The sequence below is a fragment of the Melanostigma gelatinosum genome (genome assembly GCF_949748355.1).
Source record: "Melanostigma gelatinosum genome assembly, chromosome: 16".
Classification (NCBI taxonomy): domain Eukaryota; kingdom Metazoa; phylum Chordata; class Actinopteri; order Perciformes; family Zoarcidae; genus Melanostigma; species Melanostigma gelatinosum.
The window spans coordinates 15,938,093-15,955,562 of NC_136649.1; the positions used below are offsets into that span (position 1 = coordinate 15,938,093).

The 17,470-nt window shown below is 45.2% G+C and overlaps 4 protein-coding genes across 4 annotated transcripts; 2 read left to right on the top strand and 2 right to left on the bottom strand.

The window, feature by feature from the left end:
- Positions 1 to 515: 515 nt before the first annotated feature.
- On the top strand, positions 516 to 3,974 carry klf11b (Kruppel like factor 11b). The gene is made up of 4 exons (XM_079287262.1): positions 516 to 684; positions 1,417 to 1,692; positions 2,080 to 3,016; positions 3,227 to 3,974. Exons 1-4 carry the CDS (start codon positions 646 to 648, stop codon positions 3,526 to 3,528), a joined length of 1,554 nt encoding a protein of 517 aa, XP_079143388.1. The 5' UTR covers positions 516 to 645; the 3' UTR covers positions 3,529 to 3,974.
- Positions 3,975 to 5,680: 1,706 nt separating this feature from the next.
- On the top strand, positions 5,681 to 7,848 carry dnaaf2 (dynein axonemal assembly factor 2; the record flags this gene model as incomplete). Its single annotated transcript, XM_079286141.1, has 2 exons — positions 5,681 to 7,423; positions 7,516 to 7,848. 2 exons carry the CDS (start codon positions 5,681 to 5,683, stop codon positions 7,846 to 7,848), a joined length of 2,076 nt encoding a protein of 691 aa, XP_079142267.1.
- A 227-nt stretch (positions 7,849 to 8,075) lies between these two features.
- Positions 8,076 to 11,439, bottom strand: lrr1 (leucine rich repeat protein 1). The gene is made up of 5 exons (XM_079286433.1): positions 10,913 to 11,439; positions 10,019 to 10,117; positions 9,467 to 9,719; positions 8,902 to 9,376; positions 8,076 to 8,807 (listed from the first exon to the last, which is right to left on the bottom strand). Exons 1-5 carry the CDS (start codon positions 11,093 to 11,095, stop codon positions 8,552 to 8,554), a joined length of 1,266 nt encoding a protein of 421 aa, XP_079142559.1. The 5' UTR covers positions 11,096 to 11,439; the 3' UTR covers positions 8,076 to 8,551.
- A 1,821-nt stretch (positions 11,440 to 13,260) lies between these two features.
- Positions 13,261 to 17,380, bottom strand: LOC306790240 (transmembrane protein 151B; the record flags this gene model as incomplete). The annotated part of the gene is made up of 2 exons (XM_079286401.1): positions 17,257 to 17,380; positions 13,261 to 14,883 (listed from the first exon to the last, which is right to left on the bottom strand). Exons 1-2 carry the CDS (start codon positions 17,377 to 17,379, stop codon positions 13,261 to 13,263), a joined length of 1,746 nt encoding a protein of 581 aa, XP_079142527.1. The 5' UTR covers position 17,380.
- Between the last annotated feature and the right edge of the window lie 90 nt (positions 17,381 to 17,470).

The following is a 17,470-nucleotide window of genomic DNA, read 5'->3' on the forward strand; positions in this document are numbered from 1 at the left end:
TAATCCTGTGTTTATAAAGTGTTATAGTCAACCTAGCCTTATTAACATAGAAAAAGATTCGGTGTCAATTATTTTTTACTTAACTGCCCTGTAGTCCTGGCACTTTAGCTATATTTGCAATTTCTCTTTATCAAAACATATCAATAACAATTATGCTCAGCGATTATCTCCGTTAACGAAACAATTTTCTTTCCTTGGTGATTTTAAAGATGTTATTCCTACACCCCCTGAATGCAGCATAGACTGGATCGACCTTTCGCCTATTTAGTGGATGGCAGTTCATCGGGTTTACACTGACACTGCTGACTCTCACAGACACGCCCACCCTATTTCCTCCAACCGTCCGGCGAGCACGCACTGTTCACGCGCTCCCTGCTCTCCCATTGGCTGAAGCTCCGCACACACTCAATTGTGATTGGCTCAGTGTTGCCACCCGCCGGTGCGTGTTGTGAGTTTTGTTTTCCTTTTTTTTGTCTCCCCCCCCCCGTGTTTTACACACACAGCTGAGAGAAAAGGGAGTCAGTCAGAGAAAAAAAGCGACCTCAACCCTACCCCGGTACAGGCAGCAGCTCTGGCAACCACCGTCTCTTTGTTCTGTTCGGGCTCTGACACCCACAAAGTGATATTTAGACATTGTATTCCTCAATGCCATCGCGAAATTATACAGAAATGGACTCAAACGAGGTAAGATTTTTTTATTTTTAAAACTGTTTACGTTAACGTTACTTCAATTTGGGCGCGACATTTATTTGGCCCGTCCAGTAACTCACTTGTTTACAGATTTTATATTTCATTATTAAAGCTATATCGTAAGCTAATTCAACATATTTAGCGTGAAACAATATCATTAATATTAGTCAGGGTCGCAGCGGAGCCAAATCAACCATGTTACATTTAAATCTGAACCCTTTGTAATAATTTAAAAGATAGCTAATTACCTACACGTATTTATGGTCATCTCTTAATTTAAACAAGTAGCATGTCATTGTTGACAAATGATCAAATCTGGTTTGTGTGTTTGTGGAGGATCAGTAATATGTGTGTATTCAAGTTATAACGTAATTAGCCGAGGTTACTTCCTGATGCAAACCCGCTTTATATGGGGATTTCACATCACTCGTCTCTGCAGCACGTCACTGTTTGGTCTATATTTGGCGATGGGAGGTGTCCTGGCTGTGAGCCAGAGGCAGTCCATGCTGGGCTGGGGTGTAGTCACCAACAACCCCCCCCCCCCCCCCCTGTCTTTTTGGCAGCATCGTGCAGTTTGATTGGGAACTTTAGATTGAGGAACAGTGACAGATCAGATGATGACTGGAAATAGATGTTTTTCCTCCATTCCGCTCAATAGAATAGAAAGCTCACCTCTTGTTTGCATGTGTGCCACCATCACTAAGTTCATTTATTGTTCCTTTTCAGGCTGAGTATATGGATCATTGCGGGTCCTATGCAAAGAGAAGGAGGCATGACAGCGAACAGTCTGTCCCTAGTGGAACCTGTGGCCTGGAGTACACCGACCTGGAGGCCGCTGAAGCGCTGATGTGCATGAGCTCTTGGGGCCGGGGCCACTTCCTCGGCAGCCGGCCGAGCCCCTGCAAGCCCAGGCCCCTCACCCCGGCTTCGGACTCCTGTGACTCCCTCATGCCGTCAGAACTTCCAGAGCCCCCGAAGGACTTTGTGTCCCTCTCCTCCCTGGTGAGTGACTTCTCATGCTGCACGGGTGTCAAACTATTGAATAATACGCCCCCCCCTTAATAACAGCAGACACTGACAAGGTTCCCTTGATGTGAATGTGGAAAGATACGTGTGGGATCATGGTTTATTATGTGAGACCCGGGCAGGTGAGAGGTGCTGTAGCAGGAAACGTCATGACACTGTAAGGTGCTCTGACCTTCAGACAGAGTGTCTCCTCTCAGAGTCATAAAAATCACAGTTTATAGCTCTTTATAACTCTGAGTGATCATTAGTCTGGTGTGTACCTGTTTGTCTTTGCAAACACTTTCCCCTGTACATCTTATTACCATGTCATCAGGGTACACTGGTTAAACCTTCTAATGTTCTCCCCTCCCTTCTCTTTTCCAGTGTATGACTCCCCCTCATAGCCCCAGCTTCGTTGAGGCATCCGGCACAGCGCTCCAGTCAAGCTCTGGCCTGGCTGTGTCCGGGCTCCATCAACCTGTCCTGGCACCCATTGCTGAAAAGACGGCCTCCCTCCCTCCTCTGCCACAGCCCTGCAGAGCCATGGCGACCAGCGTCATCCGCCACACCGCAGACGGCACCCACTGCCAACACCGCATTCCAGTGGCCCCCAATCCAAAGAAAACCGGAGAAACAGTAACGGCTGCAACGGTCTGCCTGCAGCAGCAGCGTATTACAAAAACTGAGATAATCACACCTCCATCTACTCCTCTCACACCTGCATTGTTCGCCTCAAGAACAGACCAGCACGCCAGTCTCTCAAACATCTATTTGAACAGTGTCTCCACCCCCACTTCTGTCAATATGCGACTGCAAAGCAGCCCTCCGACTGCCTCTGCTCTCGCAGCCCTGTCCCCGCCCTCAGCCCCCAGCCCTCAAATCATCTGCCAGATGTTCCCCGTCAGCAGCCAATCGGGTATAATCTCCGCCTTCATCCCCGGTGCGGTTCAGACTTGCAATACTGGGATGCGGACCGCCGCCACACCCATCCTCCCCCAGCCCGCCTTGGCTAACGCCGTCCCCGTCCAGCAGTCCCTCATCATGGGCTCAGCGATGCCCCAGGGCACGGTGATGCTGGTTCTCCCTCAATCCTCTATCTCTCAGGCCCCTCACTGCCCTCAGACGGTCATGACTCTGGGCAACACCAAGCTGCTACCTCTGGCCCCGGCCCCTGTTTATGTGCCAGCGGGGCCCAGCTGCAGTATAACGGCAACAAAGATGGACTTTTCCCGCAGGAGAAACTATGTCTGCACCTTCCCGGGCTGCAGGAAGACGTATTTTAAGAGCTCACACCTCAAGGCTCACTTGAGAACACACACAGGTGAGGGTTAACTGCATACACAAGTGTTTGGTTTGGTTGATACTCGTGAGGATGTGGAAAAGAATTGGGACCACGGATGAGTGTTGCATCCTGTTTGTAAAACATTCCTTTCTTGGCCTTGTTATTCTCGATGAGCTCATTGTTATATCTCTTATGTCTGCAATCTGACTCACTTGCTGACTCCCTGCTCTCCCCGTTTCCCTCCCTTAGGTGAGAAGCCTTTCAGCTGCAGCTGGGACGGCTGTGAAAAGAGGTTCGCCCGCTCCGACGAGCTCTCCCGTCACCGGCGGACGCATACGGGTGAGAAAAAGTTTGTGTGTCCCGTGTGCGACCGGCGATTCATGCGCAGTGATCACCTCACCAAACACGCCCGCCGCCACATGACCACGAAGAAAATGCCCTCCTGGCAGGCCGATGTCCGGAGCCTGAACAAAATGGCCGCTGGCAAAGCACCTCCCTCAAAACCCGGCCTGGCTACACTAAGCATGCTGGTACCTGCCGGCTCAAAGTAGACAATGAACACTGCCATTTTACCCAAGATACCACAGGGACACAGGGATCAGCCAAGCACACATGGCTGCTGCTATTTTACTCATGGGAATGACAGAAAAACATGCACTGGACTCTTTTATTCCTCTCTACTGCTCATTTGTACATGTATTTTTCTTTAAAGGATTCTTTTGTTTACTTTGATATATTTGATAATATCAATGCACTCTTGCCAAAGCCTTTGTATGAAGTTTGTCTTTTTACATTTCACCCTCCACCCCTCCTCCAACACTTTCTCTTTGTTTGTGTTGATACTGAGATATATATATATATATATAATATATATGTCTAGGAATGTATTGTTTGTTGTACTATGAAATGCATTTATTTGTCATTTTTGGGAAACATGCAAAGATGATATGAATATTAACCATCAGTACTATGATTATACCTTGATTATATCTCCCTGTCTAACTTTTCATATTATTTAATACGTATTTGTAATAAAAAAAAGAGTAAGTGAGTCATTTCTTTGTGTTTTATTTTTTTACTTTTTTGATGTCTTATCCGGAAAAACTAAGTGTGGGATCTCGGTATAGTCGGCAATCTTTCCCAGTGGTGCCTGCCCACATCCTGTGTGCGTCACACTGTGACTCCCCCCTCCACCGTCCTCTTCTGGTCTACTGGCTGACTGAAATTCGGTGTTATAAAAGCTCTTTGGCGAGACCATTTAGGGACATTGTGTCCCGTTCATTAGCGCAGAGCCAGATTGTTGATGAGTCAGCAGACAACACACGTTTGTTTGCCTTGTTTGAGAAGTTTATTAACTGATCACTTGACCCCATCCAGCACTGTCACATGAGGACAAGGAGGTGCTGGGGCTGTGGGACTCTTGCAGAATAAACCACTTCGTTTTAGTCAGTGAAAAATCTCTTACCAGTGTGGTATCGTTTGGCAAGCATCTCTTGTTTGTGTGCTTTGTGGTTACAAGTCCAAGTTCTTAGTAATGGCATATGCACAACAATTACAGTGAAGCACTCATTCTTAGTTCACAGGTTCCCTCCAACAACAGGCTGATACAAATTAATTTTTTATACATATTTGTAAGTAAAATCTTATTATAGATTATAAAGGCACAGATTAGTGCAGCAGTTAGAATGTAGGACTATAACTATTATACATAACACTGTGGTAGACAGGTGTACAGTCATAGTTTAATGTATGGATTGTAATGCAAACAGGTTGTGCAGTAATATAGTAAATGTATATACTATACGAAATAAACAAATTATAGGAGAAAGATGTGTTTGTTCATAAAGCCTAGAGATTATCCATGGTCATATAAATTATTACCAAAGAAGACGTTTTCAGCTGGAGAAATTGGGAAAGTGGAACATTTGTTTAGTAAACAATAAAAAGAAACCCATTAAGATGCTGCGGGACCACAGAGTGGTTCAGTGTGCTGCATCCATCCCCTCTCTCTCTCTCCTACACATTTATTATCAATGGTCCTGCACCCAGTTACAGCACAGCCCTTCCAATCAGACAGTGAGAAATATGAACTGTTGGGGGTGCGACCAATCACTTCTCTTTCCTGCATATCCGCCCCTTTGCCTTACTGACCGATTTACGCACTGGCTCTCTTCCACTTGAGCAGTGATCTACAGCGACATCTGGTGGCGAAATCATGTTATTTCACTATCTACACAAGAGCATCCTAGTAAGAAATGGTTAGAGAATTTCTTTTTTTTTTACAGGATTCACCTTTTGTTTTGAACTAAATTATATTATTTTTCAAATTCTTATGATTATATTTATTCAGTTATACTTTTTTCATAAATTGATCAAATCTGTCGGATCTAAGCTAGGCAAAAAAATAGATTCACCCGGAAGTGTTTCCTTGTTGCACCAAAGTTGTTGCTATGGTTACATCAACACAACTAGGACCGTTTGCTGGAGGTCTAAAACTAGGTAAACACACGGATATCGACTTAAAACTACAACAAAATCCGCATTTTACCCCCCGGTCAGCTCGTACCACTTTTTATTATTGTTATTAATATTAATTAGCTCACTTCTGGACTTTTTTCTTGGACGTTTAGCTAGCTCACGAAAGTTGTGTTTCCGCCAACTTCATCCGCCTCAGTAACTTTATTTCTTCTCGTAATCATCAGTATGGAGGTTGGAGATAAGCTGAAAGAACTAAACATGACAGGAGATGAAATTGACAGACTGACAAAAGCGCTTAAAGAAGAGAAATTCGGGGAAATGCTGCGCAACTACGCACAAGAATTATCGGACCCTGAGAATAAGAAAAGGTACGAAGAGGAGATCAAACTTTTGGAGAAGGAGAGAGGAAACACGATTGAGTTTATCCACCCGGAACCGTTTCGGTCTCTCAGGACGAGTGTGAACGGCAAGCAGAAGTGTTTCATCAATATCTGCGCCAGTGGAAAGGTTGGAAAGCCTGAATGTAAATGCGGGGTGTCGGAGGATGGCCGCAGAGGACAGTGCTGGTCCCTGCCTCACAGTCTTCACCCAGGGAGACAAGACACAGACCCAAAAGGGAACAAGATCATGATCTATGATGTTATCTTCCACCCTGACACCATCCACATTGCAAGCAAAAACAAGAGATTCATGGACACGGTGGACAGCACAGCCATCCAGGGAATCCAGGATGCTTTCAAAGTGACTCTGGATAAAAACAATGTGAGGGAGATGAGTACTAAATACAAGGGTGCCCCTCAGCCTTGTGTCATCCGAAAACCCATACCTGGATACAAATCCAAGGAGCCCTCAGAGGAGCCGGACCCTCTTGCATTCCCATACCCAGATGAAAAAAGACCTACCGCGTCCCTGCAAATGAAGTCCACAGAATCGACTGCAACACAAAACAGCGTGGATGCTGAACCTAAAAGCTGCAGCATTCAGCCTGAGAAAGTCAGAGAGCCTACCAAGCCAAACTACACAGTCAAATATCGATCTTTTGTGGATCTACAGGACTTCAGATGCTCCAGAGACTCTGCCCAAAGCCCCAGGCCCAAAGAGATAGTGGTTACCATCGCCGTGCCACTTCTGAAGGCGGCCTCAGACGCCAGCCTCGAGGTGAAAGAGAGACAGCTGCTGCTGGCCTCCAAGAAACCAGCCTACAGACTGGAGCTGCCCTTAGCCTACCCTGTGGATGAAGACAAAGGAGAGGCCAAGTTCAACAAACAGAGAGGACAGCTTACAGTCACACTGTCTGTTCTTCCTTCTGATGAAGCTTTTGATTTATCCGGAGGGTCTGCTCAGACTGGTGTTAGTGATGATGAGATAGAGGAGGAGAAAAGAGAGGTGGACGAAGAGGAGGAGCGGGAGGAGGAGAGGGAAAGCAAGAAAAGTGAGGAGGAGCAAATAGCTGTTGAGGAGGATTTTAGGCAGCAGACAAGGGTAGAGAAAGTTGAAAAAGAGGGTGAAACTGGTCATGAGAAAGGAGAGGAGCAGATGAGGGCAGACAATGAAGGTGTAGTGGGTGAGAAGGAAACACGGGAAGGAGAAAATGGTGACGAAGAAGAGCAAATTGGTTTGGGGGAGGAGGCAAAATGGCAAAAGCAGAATGGAAAAGGCCAAGCAGGTGTGGCTGAGATATTTAAAAAGCAGAAACAGGAAAATGAAACAGAGGTTGGAAAGTCTAACTTACAGAAAAGGCAGAAACTTGAAGACAACGAGGACTCTGGTCTAAGTTTTCAGTGGGAGACTGGCGGTGTTTCATTGCCTGATCATAACAGGCTTGTGGCCACACCTGAAACAGATAACCAGCTTGTTTTAATCCCTGCTGAACGTTTAAGCTGCGAAGAAAAAGAGGGAGAAGTCCATCTGAACTCTCGTTCGGAGTCACCACCCAAAATTAAGACTTCAGACATCAAAGAGGAGACGGTGAGATATATCCTAAATAAATAAATGCATTGTGTAGACGAGAAGGTAAACGTGTGCGGTCAAGCTAAGCCGTTTGTGTTTTTCCTTTGGAGGCGGAAACAGGCGCTGCATTTCTAACTCACAGATCGAGTGAGGAATCCCAAACTTCCATATCTGCTGAACCTCACAGCCACAACACAAAGGACTTCTCAGACGGGGTCAGGGAGGAACCGGCCGTGGGTTCAGTAAAGCAGGAGCAGAGGGAGGATATCGACCAAGATGACCGGCCAACGGTGCAAATCCTCCACAAACCAGAGCACGACGCCAAGCCACCACCTGTGGTTTTAAGGGAGATTGATAAAGATGGAAACGAAAAGATCATCAGTGACCATTCCACCTCTGCTGGGTTCATCTTCCAAAACTCCCTGATGTATGAGCTGGACTGAGGGTTCAGAGGTTGTGAAGTGGCTTTCTTTCATTACAGCAGCTTTGAATGCAAGTCATGTTGTTAAATACAACAATGTTAAATGTTCATATTCTCAAAACCGGTCACTTCATTAAAACACACGACACATGAATCATTTAAATGTCTCTGAATAAACCACTTCGGACAACAATGTGAATACTTTTATTTTATTGCATTTTTCACATGAATATAAAAATTGTGGGTCATTAGCACAGTAAAAAACAACTCCCTTTAGCCAACGCTCACGGACCCTGAGGCACTGTGTTCAGGAAGAAACTCAAATGAATCTCATTTCTTTATTCCTGCCTTGTAGAAGTGGGCCAGTAGCCTGCAGTCTGCTCTGAGGCAGGAAAGACGATGTGTGACGTTCCCCGGCAGCAATGGCAAACTGTCCGTGTGGCTGCCCGCTATCATTCCATAAAGTCAGTGCTATTCAGTCACAGATGGAGCAGTTAAGTCAGGGAGTGCAATATAAGCTGAGTGAGAGTGTAAAACAGGCTGCTTCAAGCACTTTTAAAGCCTAATAGAGTCAATATCCTCCTTTCATTTAAAGGCGTTACCAGGCAACTGTATCCTCCGACAGTATCTCTTGACTAAATCCGACTCTTATCTCTGTTGCTAAATCCACCGCAATTTCCAGCAGTCAGTCTGTTTCCTGCCAAACAAAAATACTTTGTTCTTCCTCATCTGATTCCTCTCTGGAGCGAGTTGTCTAAAAACTCGGAGTAGCAGGAGAGGGAGCAGTAGTGCTGCTGCACCGGAGCGTCCGTGCCCCCCATGTCGTCCACAAGGACGACCGTGTGAGAGACTTGGTGCAGGTTCATGCTGACCGCCGTCTTGATGTAGAAATTGATGCAGACACGGCCGCAGTCGCACAGCTTGGCTACTTCGAGGTCCCGACACAAGTGGGCAGGGATGAGGTGAGGTCCGAAAGGTAACCTGCGAGGTGAATCAGAGAGGATACAATTGGGAGGCTGCTGTAAGCACCACAGTGAAGATACAGTACGGTACACCGGGCGTGTTTAAGTCTAACCTGAAGTTGGCCACGGCTCTGGAAGACATCTCTTGAAGAGGAAGTGGGAACGTGAGTTTCATCGTGTGGTCAAGAGGGTTCGGTTGGACAAACGGATTCCCAAACAGGTCCAGGTTCTCCAGACTGAGCTTACGGAAGTCAGAGGGCAACATGGCGAGCTGGTTGTGCGCCGCCGACAGGAACCTCAGCTTGGAGAGTCGGCCCACGTGGAACGGCAAACAGACGAGCTTGTTGTCGTCCAGCTTGAGGTTCACTAGTTCTTTGAGCTGGCAGAACTGAGCCGGGAGGGACTGCAGTCGATTCTGGCTGAGGTCCAGGAGCTGGAGGGTCCGCTGCAGGGTGGACAGGCAGAGGGCCTCGCTGAAGGCCTCCAGGTGGTTGTTGTGGAGGACGAGCTCGGAGAGGCAGCCCAGGTCCCCGATGGTGGCAGGGAGCTTCTTGATGTGGTTGTTGCTGAGGTCTAGCTTGCGGAGAGCTGCAAAAACAAAACCAAAGACAAACAACACAACTTAATCCAGCTATGTAGTACTGCACAAAGTATTGTATGAAGTTAAACTCATTCTACCTTTGAGAGACAGCATCCGCATGTCCACCCGGGAGAGTTTGCAGTAGGAGACCTGCAGCTGCTCCAGAGAGTAGGGGAAGCAGGAGGTGAGGGGGTAGTCCTTCTTGGAGACGATGGTGAGCTTCTTCTTGGGTTGCTCTACGTCTCTGGCGCGAACAGGAGTGAGCGTGGAGAGAGGAAGGCTACTCGCGTCACTTCCCCTGTCGGCCAAACGAGCCGCCGAGAGGAAGTTCTTCAAGCTGTTCGCATCAGCCTACAAACAAATGAATAGATGAAGACACAGGTGGATTAATGGATGGTGAATACCTGTACAATCCAATGCAGTCCAAAATAATACACCGTCAACCAAAAAAAGACCCAAAGACATATCAGGGTGTTCATCTAAATGTGTGGTCAATTTATTTAGGATTTAAAACATGGTGGGCCTGTAGGTAGATGCAGTCAAAACAACTGAATGCGTCTAGTTGGATAAACGAGTAGGTAGAATCTTATGACACGGTCCTCACTTATAAACACTGTAGTACTCAGACTGTGTTCAGCTGGAAGTCGTACCTTGCTCAAACAAATGTCAACAGCAGGTTCCTTTAATCTCACGGTGGCCTTGCCTTCCTCCACAAACCAGGTGAAGAACTTCTCTATGTTGTCTTTCAGCTGCAAGAGAAAGTTGGCAAAATGTCAGCGATGGAAAAATACATGACACAACAGGGTGTTCAGGCGTTACCATTCAACCAGGAGCGATTCACGTTCTCAACAAGTGTAGACGGGAATACCGAAAGCTTTTGAACCCTTTCCTCAACATGCAGGTGTATATTTGGCGTTTTTAAATCAGAAGCTCCTGAGGAGCACCTGAAGGCAGCATTAGCGAACATGAACACTATACGTCGAGGGTTTCAAATCGTCTAGGTCTTTCTGGCAATGATGAATAATAATAAAAAATAGAGGAATAAAAGTAAAAGTGGCATGCATTTGAGTTGAACTGAATACCAAAAACACAGTCAAAGTTGCTGGAATGTGTTGCTAATGCAATGTTTAATACTGTTTATTTCAAAAAGTTACTGTAGAAACCTGACAAACAATATGACATGAAGATCATTTACTGCCTTATTGAACTATACTTATTGACAAAGCATGTACATGCTTTGTTATAACATGACCTGTACGCTGGACGTACCATGTTGTGCGTGTTAAATTACATTTAACGAATGTTTATTGAGCCTTTTTGCATCCAGATATTACATTTTTTTTCAAATGATAGTTTAAGGAGCCAAACGATGACAACAACAACAACAAGGTGCATCAATTCTTGTTTATAAGAAAAAGAAACGGTCATACTGTCAAATTCAGCCATTCCTATTTATTTACTTTTAATCAACATGAAGGGGCACACACCCAGGGACGCAAGTCCAGCTTCAGCGACAGTACAGTACAAACAACAACAACACTGACCTTGTACTTTGAGCCTGCTCTGTCTTTAGCGGTGCAGATCATCATGTAGATGGTGTTGCGTTGATTCGTCTTGTCCGCATGCTTCCCGATGGACAGCACCGCTCTCGTGCCCTTCCCTCGACTTTTCATCCCAAACGAGGGAAGCATCCGGTTCACCACCTCGACATCACACTGCAGCTTCATCACAACCGAATACAAAACAAAAACACAAACTCTTGATGTCCCGGCTTAAGGCCGAGTCAGAGTTAAACTAAGGGTTTAAATGCATATCAGAGGAAGAGAAAAATAAACTTCCGCGGAAAAACGTCCTGGAGCTCCCGGGCACAACACACACGTCCGTCCCCGTCATGGATGTCAACAAGCGGACCGGTGGTCTCCACCGAGCCGCAGCGGCATCTGACCGGCTGTCGAACACACCACACACAGCCGGTATAGCAAGTCTTCAGTGGGCAACCGCGGTGAGTTTGACGGTACCTGGACACATTGTAAAAGGCCCCGGATAGTTCTCTGTTCTCGGTGAGGTAGCTGTCGTTAGCATGATATCGCGCGCGCGTGGGAAGTGACGTCATGGAAGCGCTCGGGGCCCTTGGCGCGCGTTTAGGCGGAGAGGGGCAGACCCTACTTCCATAGTCGGACAACCGTTTTGCTCGAAGTACTTTTTTAATAAACAATAAATAAAACGTGACACCACTGGTGGAAAGTACATTTATTCGAGGACTGTACGGTTCTGAATAACATAATAATAATTCTTAATAATTAATAATAATTAATAAAATAAGCTGCTGTACTCAAAGTATTTCTGAGGTCTGAGTACTTCTTCCACCACTGGGTTATGTGGTAGTTTGTTTGACAAAAATATAAACATGTATAAAATACTATTTAATAATCTCTAATGCAGTCACAGTTTTTGCTCATCATAAATCAACTGACTTCAATTGTTTCTGTTGTACTGTTGAATGTACCCATGAAGAAATATATACATTTTTAATATAAATAAATCAATGCAGTCCTTAGCAACAGTGGCATCTAGTGTTCAGCAGAAAAAGACCAGAGAGATATCACTGTATGTATTTGACAGTTACTTTGTAGATTCAGATTTTCAATATAAATCACACGGTCATCTTATTCATTGTTATTGAACTTCTCCAACAACAGCATTACAATGCTACATACTCATTCATACATTGGTGATAATAATCCCGAGAAGTAATATACTGTGTAGTAATATAACAGTCTAGAATTATTTTGGTCCGATAATATGTACTTTTACTTGTGATGGAGTGTTTTTGAAGTGTTGCTTTTATCATAGTAAAAGTATAGTATTGCTTCTATCTTAGATGGCAACAACATTCTGCATTTACACTTTTGCTTGCATAAATGGTATATTTGTACTAACCACAAACACAAAGGATGGCAAACGCAAAGGATGTTTATTGGTTGGAGTCATTGGATGTCCGTGTAGTCATTCCAGTGCTTCTTTCCTTCTAGTTGTACTTGAGGAACCAGTGAGCTGAGAGTATCTGTGACCTCAGATCAACATGATCACAGGACAAACTTATCGCTCTTCTTCTTTTTCTTTTTATTCATCAGCACACACAACAGGGACCGTTTACATTTGTTTGTGACTTTAAATTAAAATACAGAAATTTGCAACAGTGATATGATTCAATGTATGATTTAATAATCAACACATTTGAGTGAATACAACGCCACGTTATTCCCTTCAATCTGACATGGTACAAGTCACAATACTGCTTTACAAAAATAATTTGTCAGGACTACTTTTACTGCTTACATTTTGACATTCAGTTCATGTTCCTACTCATCAATAAAAGCTTTGTGGTGTTGAATAAAAGACAAAAAAAACAGAAAAAATGTCTTTGGTTTCACTATAAATCAACAAAAAGACAAAAGCTTGGTAATGACATGCAACTTTTCTTTTTACTTGTATTATTCTCACCTCTAAGTGGCACAATCCTCACACGTATAATAACACATACAAAGTCAATGTAAGAACCGGTGAAGTTTTAAATCCTGTGATTTTTGAGAAATGTGAGTGATGAAAACAGTAGGATGCTGATGTCATGCAGTTTTCATGTCTCCGTGGCATTGATGCACCATTTAATCTGATTATTATTGTCATACACACTGCAGCATGTGTAATTCAACCAGAGGACTGTGTTAAAAAATAGAAGTGACTATTACTTCACTTACAGTGGAATTTTCTGAAAGAGCTCCATACATCTTCAATAATGTCATTCTGTCTATGGAGCAAACAGTGACCAACATCGGCCATCATTACTGTTTTGAATCTTATCTTGACTCATCAATAAGTGTCTCCATATCCCTCACAGATCCGTCTCCACACAGGACGACCCTCTGCGTATGTAATATCGCCTCACATCCCTCCCGTCCTCGCCGCCACGGCCCTCAGACCGATGCACAATGAGCACTGGGAAGAACCGGGCGTCCCTATAAGTCGGTGGACTATCGCTGAGGGCCAGCCGGCTGGAGTCGGACCGGCAGCACTGCTCGTCGGCGCAGCAGGGGTCAGTCAGGTTGCTGCTGTGGCTCCTCCACAAAGACACGGTGCGATGGGAGCCGTACATGCGGCAGAGAGAGAATCGGGACGTGTCCGAGGAGGGGTGCGAGTGGAGCAGCGCTCCCCGGCAGGAGAAGATGGAGGAGCAGCTGGAGCTGGCGATGGTCCTCCTCCTGCCTCCTCCGTCTCCTCGTCCGTTCGGCTCCTCGCATTGCTCGCAGTCCTCCTGGCTTTGCAGAGCGCCGTAACTCTGAGCAGTCTGGCTGCTGTCCAGAAGGAAGCAGTTTGAGGACGAGGCGCCTTCGGTGTCTTGTAATGAGTTCGAGTCTGCTGTGCTCATGTTTATCAGCATGGCCTCTGAGTAGCTGGGAATCACCTGACGGTTACAGCGTATGTGCCACTCCATCTCAGTGCTGTCCAGCGTGTCTACTCTGGGAATACCACAACCAGTACTATTCCCCAGAGGCCTGTCTTCATCTAGAGGAGAGGGGCTGTACTCTAGCCCAAATAGTTTCTCTATGCGGTAGTGCACATAGGCAGTGCGGTACTCTGTCAGCACTCTCAGAGGCCAGGATAACATCAGCAGAGCTGCCAGCCAGAAGGCAACCTGGGAAGTGTACCAAGGCATCCTATCTGGGTCTACGTAGGCTATTAGGTTTTCTCTGAAGTCCACGTTCTTCAGCTGCATCCCCTCCCTGGCCTCCATGTAATCGTCCAAACCCTCAATTTCAGAGAAGAACCTGGCTCTCTGGTTGAGGTAATCATTTTCTGGACCGGCCTCTGTGAAGCTGAAACATTTGGTGAAGCGCAGGCGAGTTGCCGGAAGTCCCTCCAAGCCTCTGAGGTCATGCGAGACATCTTTCATCCCAGAGTGGCTGTAGTCAAACTCGCCCTCGGCGACGTGAGTGTTCACTCTCTCGTGGTACACCTGCATGGTGGTGTACGCGTCCCCGTTGCGGTATCGGGTGACTTGCCGAGTCCGTCGCACAAAGTGGTAGCTGATGGCCTTCCACCATATGCAAGGTTGGGCCTCCCTCATCCGCAGCACGCGCTCATACACACTGTCCACGTCTGCTTTGCTCTGCAGCTCGCTCCTGGCTCTGCAGTGCCAGCACTCCACCATGTATAAGACGTAGAGTATGAGCAGGAAGGCCAGAGGGATGTAGATGTAGCCGTCAGAGCAGGGGCTGTCGTGGTAGATCATTGAGTGTCCTCCAACGCTCATCCCAGAGCCCCCCCGCAGGGAGGAGGCGAAGGAGGCCGTGAAGGAGGAGGTTAGGGCGGAGTTGAAGCTGATTTTGGTGACCCGGGTCAGCTGACACCAGGCCACCGCGCCCAGACAGCTGTACATGAGCAGAGAGAGCAGCAGGCAGCGCCAATGGGACTCCCGGCAGATGCAAGCACCCACGGACTGCTTCACTGGACGCTGCTGCAGAGAGAGAGAGAGTAATGAGCAGAAGGTACTTAAAGCAATGAGGCTCTGAAACCTGGCAGTGACATACAGTAGAAATGCAAATGAACGTGGCTCCACTTTGGACTGCCAAGCTTTCCCATACCTAAGCACAAAGTAAATCAAACTAAAGAGAGCTCACAGGAATTCAATTAAACCAGTGTCCCTGGTAGGCTGTGACTCAAAGCAGGCACATATGAATATTTATAATATTTATATATAACATATATAAACGTTAGCTGAGATGTTTTCACACATCTTTTTCTGAAATTTATATTGCACATGGGCTAATGTACTAGCTGGTAAAGTTGTCACATTAATATCACACTTATAATAGCACGACAACATTCCTAAAAACATCGGAGATTAGAATCCATTGTAGAAATGGAGCCTGACCGACCAACACACATTGTTCTGTTTCAATTTCTTGTTACTTATAAGCTTCTTTTTTTAATAGAGCCTCATAAGCACCTTGCACAGAAATTATGCTCTAGCTTCGGATTAAATAACAGAAAATGAAAAATAAGTTAAACATTTACCTCATTCATCAAGGAAAAACTCCAAATATTTCTGGTTCCAAATGTAAGGATTCATTGCTTTTCCCTGTTTCATGTTTTTTTATGAAATACCTTTAACTTTTGGACTGTTGGTAAAAAATCAACAAGACATTTCAAGACGTCATCTTGGACTCTGGGAACTTTCACTACTTTCTGATATTTATAATTTCATAATAATACAACACTTACAAGGACCCTTCTGTTGCACTTACATTTGTGACATGCTTTGCATGTAATGTAGTATTTTTAAATTCTGCTTTTGATTCTTTTAGTCAAGAAAAAAATTTGAATACTTCTCCCACCACTGCTTAAGTACACCACACACACACACACACACACACACACACACACACACACACACACACACACACACACACACGCACACACACACACACACACACACACACACCTCTGATCTACATTTATCTGCTGAGTACTGGGTGATTAGCTCCGAGCAGACAAACAGAAACAGAAAGTGCACATTCAGCAAAGACACAATGGCCTCAAGCTATTTCATCAGTAACACTAACACTAAAAGAAGCTCGAGTGTAACCCTTTGTGCACAAAAAGAGCAAACCAGGGCCGACACATTTAATGTGTGCATCTCTTAGTTTGGGAGTTTCACACATAGTAATTTGGTCCCATCTTGTCAGTCACATTTATCATAACTTCTAAATGTATTTTCTAATATTTTTGCTTTTTGTGGTGACAATCATCCCCACGAGATCCTGTGTTCTCGTAGACTACCTCTGGTGTTTTATGGAGTGAAACAACTTATGCTGACAACCAGCCCATCCATTACTGCGCTGACACAGGGGTAGGGATGTCACTTTGCGGGTTCCACCTCAGTTATTTATGGAGCAAACAGGGATGCAAGTCTTGTGTACTAGAGAGGATGGCATTCAGTAGTCCAGGCCTCTGGACTGCATTCATTACACACTACATACAGTTTAGATGTGCAAGAGTCTCACTTTAAATCGTGCTTCTTGGTAAAATGTTGAGTCAATTTAAGGTTACCGATCAAAACAATGTAAGCCCTAATAAACTAAATATGTTGGCTGAAGATAAATAGGATGCTTGTGGAAAAAATAAGAGTTGCTTGTAACTAAATTGTACTTTAATCTACTCCGCTAAATAGGACCTGGCAGTTACATGGACAATGTCTCTGAGGTAAGACAACTCGTGCTCTCTTACTATCTGTGCATGGCTGGCTGCACACAGCCAATCCCCCAGATGGAATCACAGTAATTATTCCGTGACAGTAAAGTCAGAGGGCATTGTGGAGCAAACACAGACACATGCATGTGTACAATTGATCAAAACTTTAAAATCATGGTCTGGATATGCAAAAATATTTGTTTGGCTTAACAACTCCCTTTGGGAATATTATGCATGCGTTGGTGAGAGTATATTTCCACATCAATGGATTCTACTGCCACTGTGAAATGGACTATTCTGACATTTCATCAAGCAGAGAGGCTGTCTGGCTGCAGGTGGAAGCATTTGCACTCTGATGGCACAGAGAGGATGTCAATAGTATTTATTTTTCCAGTGATCACAGAACTCAAATGTCTTTCATATTTAATTTGCTATGTATATATATTGAAAGGCAATAATAAGAATAAGCGTAAGGAACTTGCACTTAAGAGTGGGCTTATTTGTATTGCACAATAATAATGTTTTGGTTCGTCATTGCTGTTATTTGTTATACTTTTCTGATCAATTCATAAGAACTGCAACCATTTAATAAAATATTGTTTGATGTTTATTCAAGCTAATGAATGACTACACCTACCTCCTCCAGAACATCACTCACAGCTGGCGAGTTCTCCTCCTCCTCCTCCGGCTCCTCTTCCTCAGCATCATTGGGAGCGCTGGCCGCCGTGTCCTCCGCAGAGTCCGGATCGGAGGAGAGCATGCTGCACTTTTCGCATGTCAGGGAGAGATTATAAACTCACTCCTTCTTGCTCCGTTTCCCCCGGGTTGCTCCCCCTTTTTGTGTCCCCTTC

Bases quoted from the DNA above. Each gene is read 5' to 3' on its own strand.
- klf11b (XM_079287262.1), top strand. From the start codon at position 646: ATGCCATCGCGAAATTATACAGAAATGGACTCAAACGAG. The intron at 685-1,416 runs GTAAGATTTTTT...GTTCCTTTTCAG, and splicing joins CAGAAATGGACTCAAACGAG to GCTGAGTATATGGATCATTG. The intron at 1,693-2,079 runs GTGAGTGACTTC...TCTCTTTTCCAG, and splicing joins TTGTGTCCCTCTCCTCCCTG to TGTATGACTCCCCCTCATAG.
- lrr1 (XM_079286433.1), bottom strand. From the start codon at position 11,095: ATGAAGCTGCAGTGTGATGTCGAGGTGGTGAACCGGATGCTTCCCTCG. The intron at 9,720-10,018 runs GTACGACTTCCA...ATTTGTTTGTAG, and splicing joins TTGACATTTGTTTGAGCAAG to GCTGATGCGAACAGCTTGAA. The intron at 8,808-8,901 runs GTTAGACTTAAA...TTCACCTCGCAG, and splicing joins AGAGCCGTGGCCAACTTCAG to GTTACCTTTCGGACCTCACC.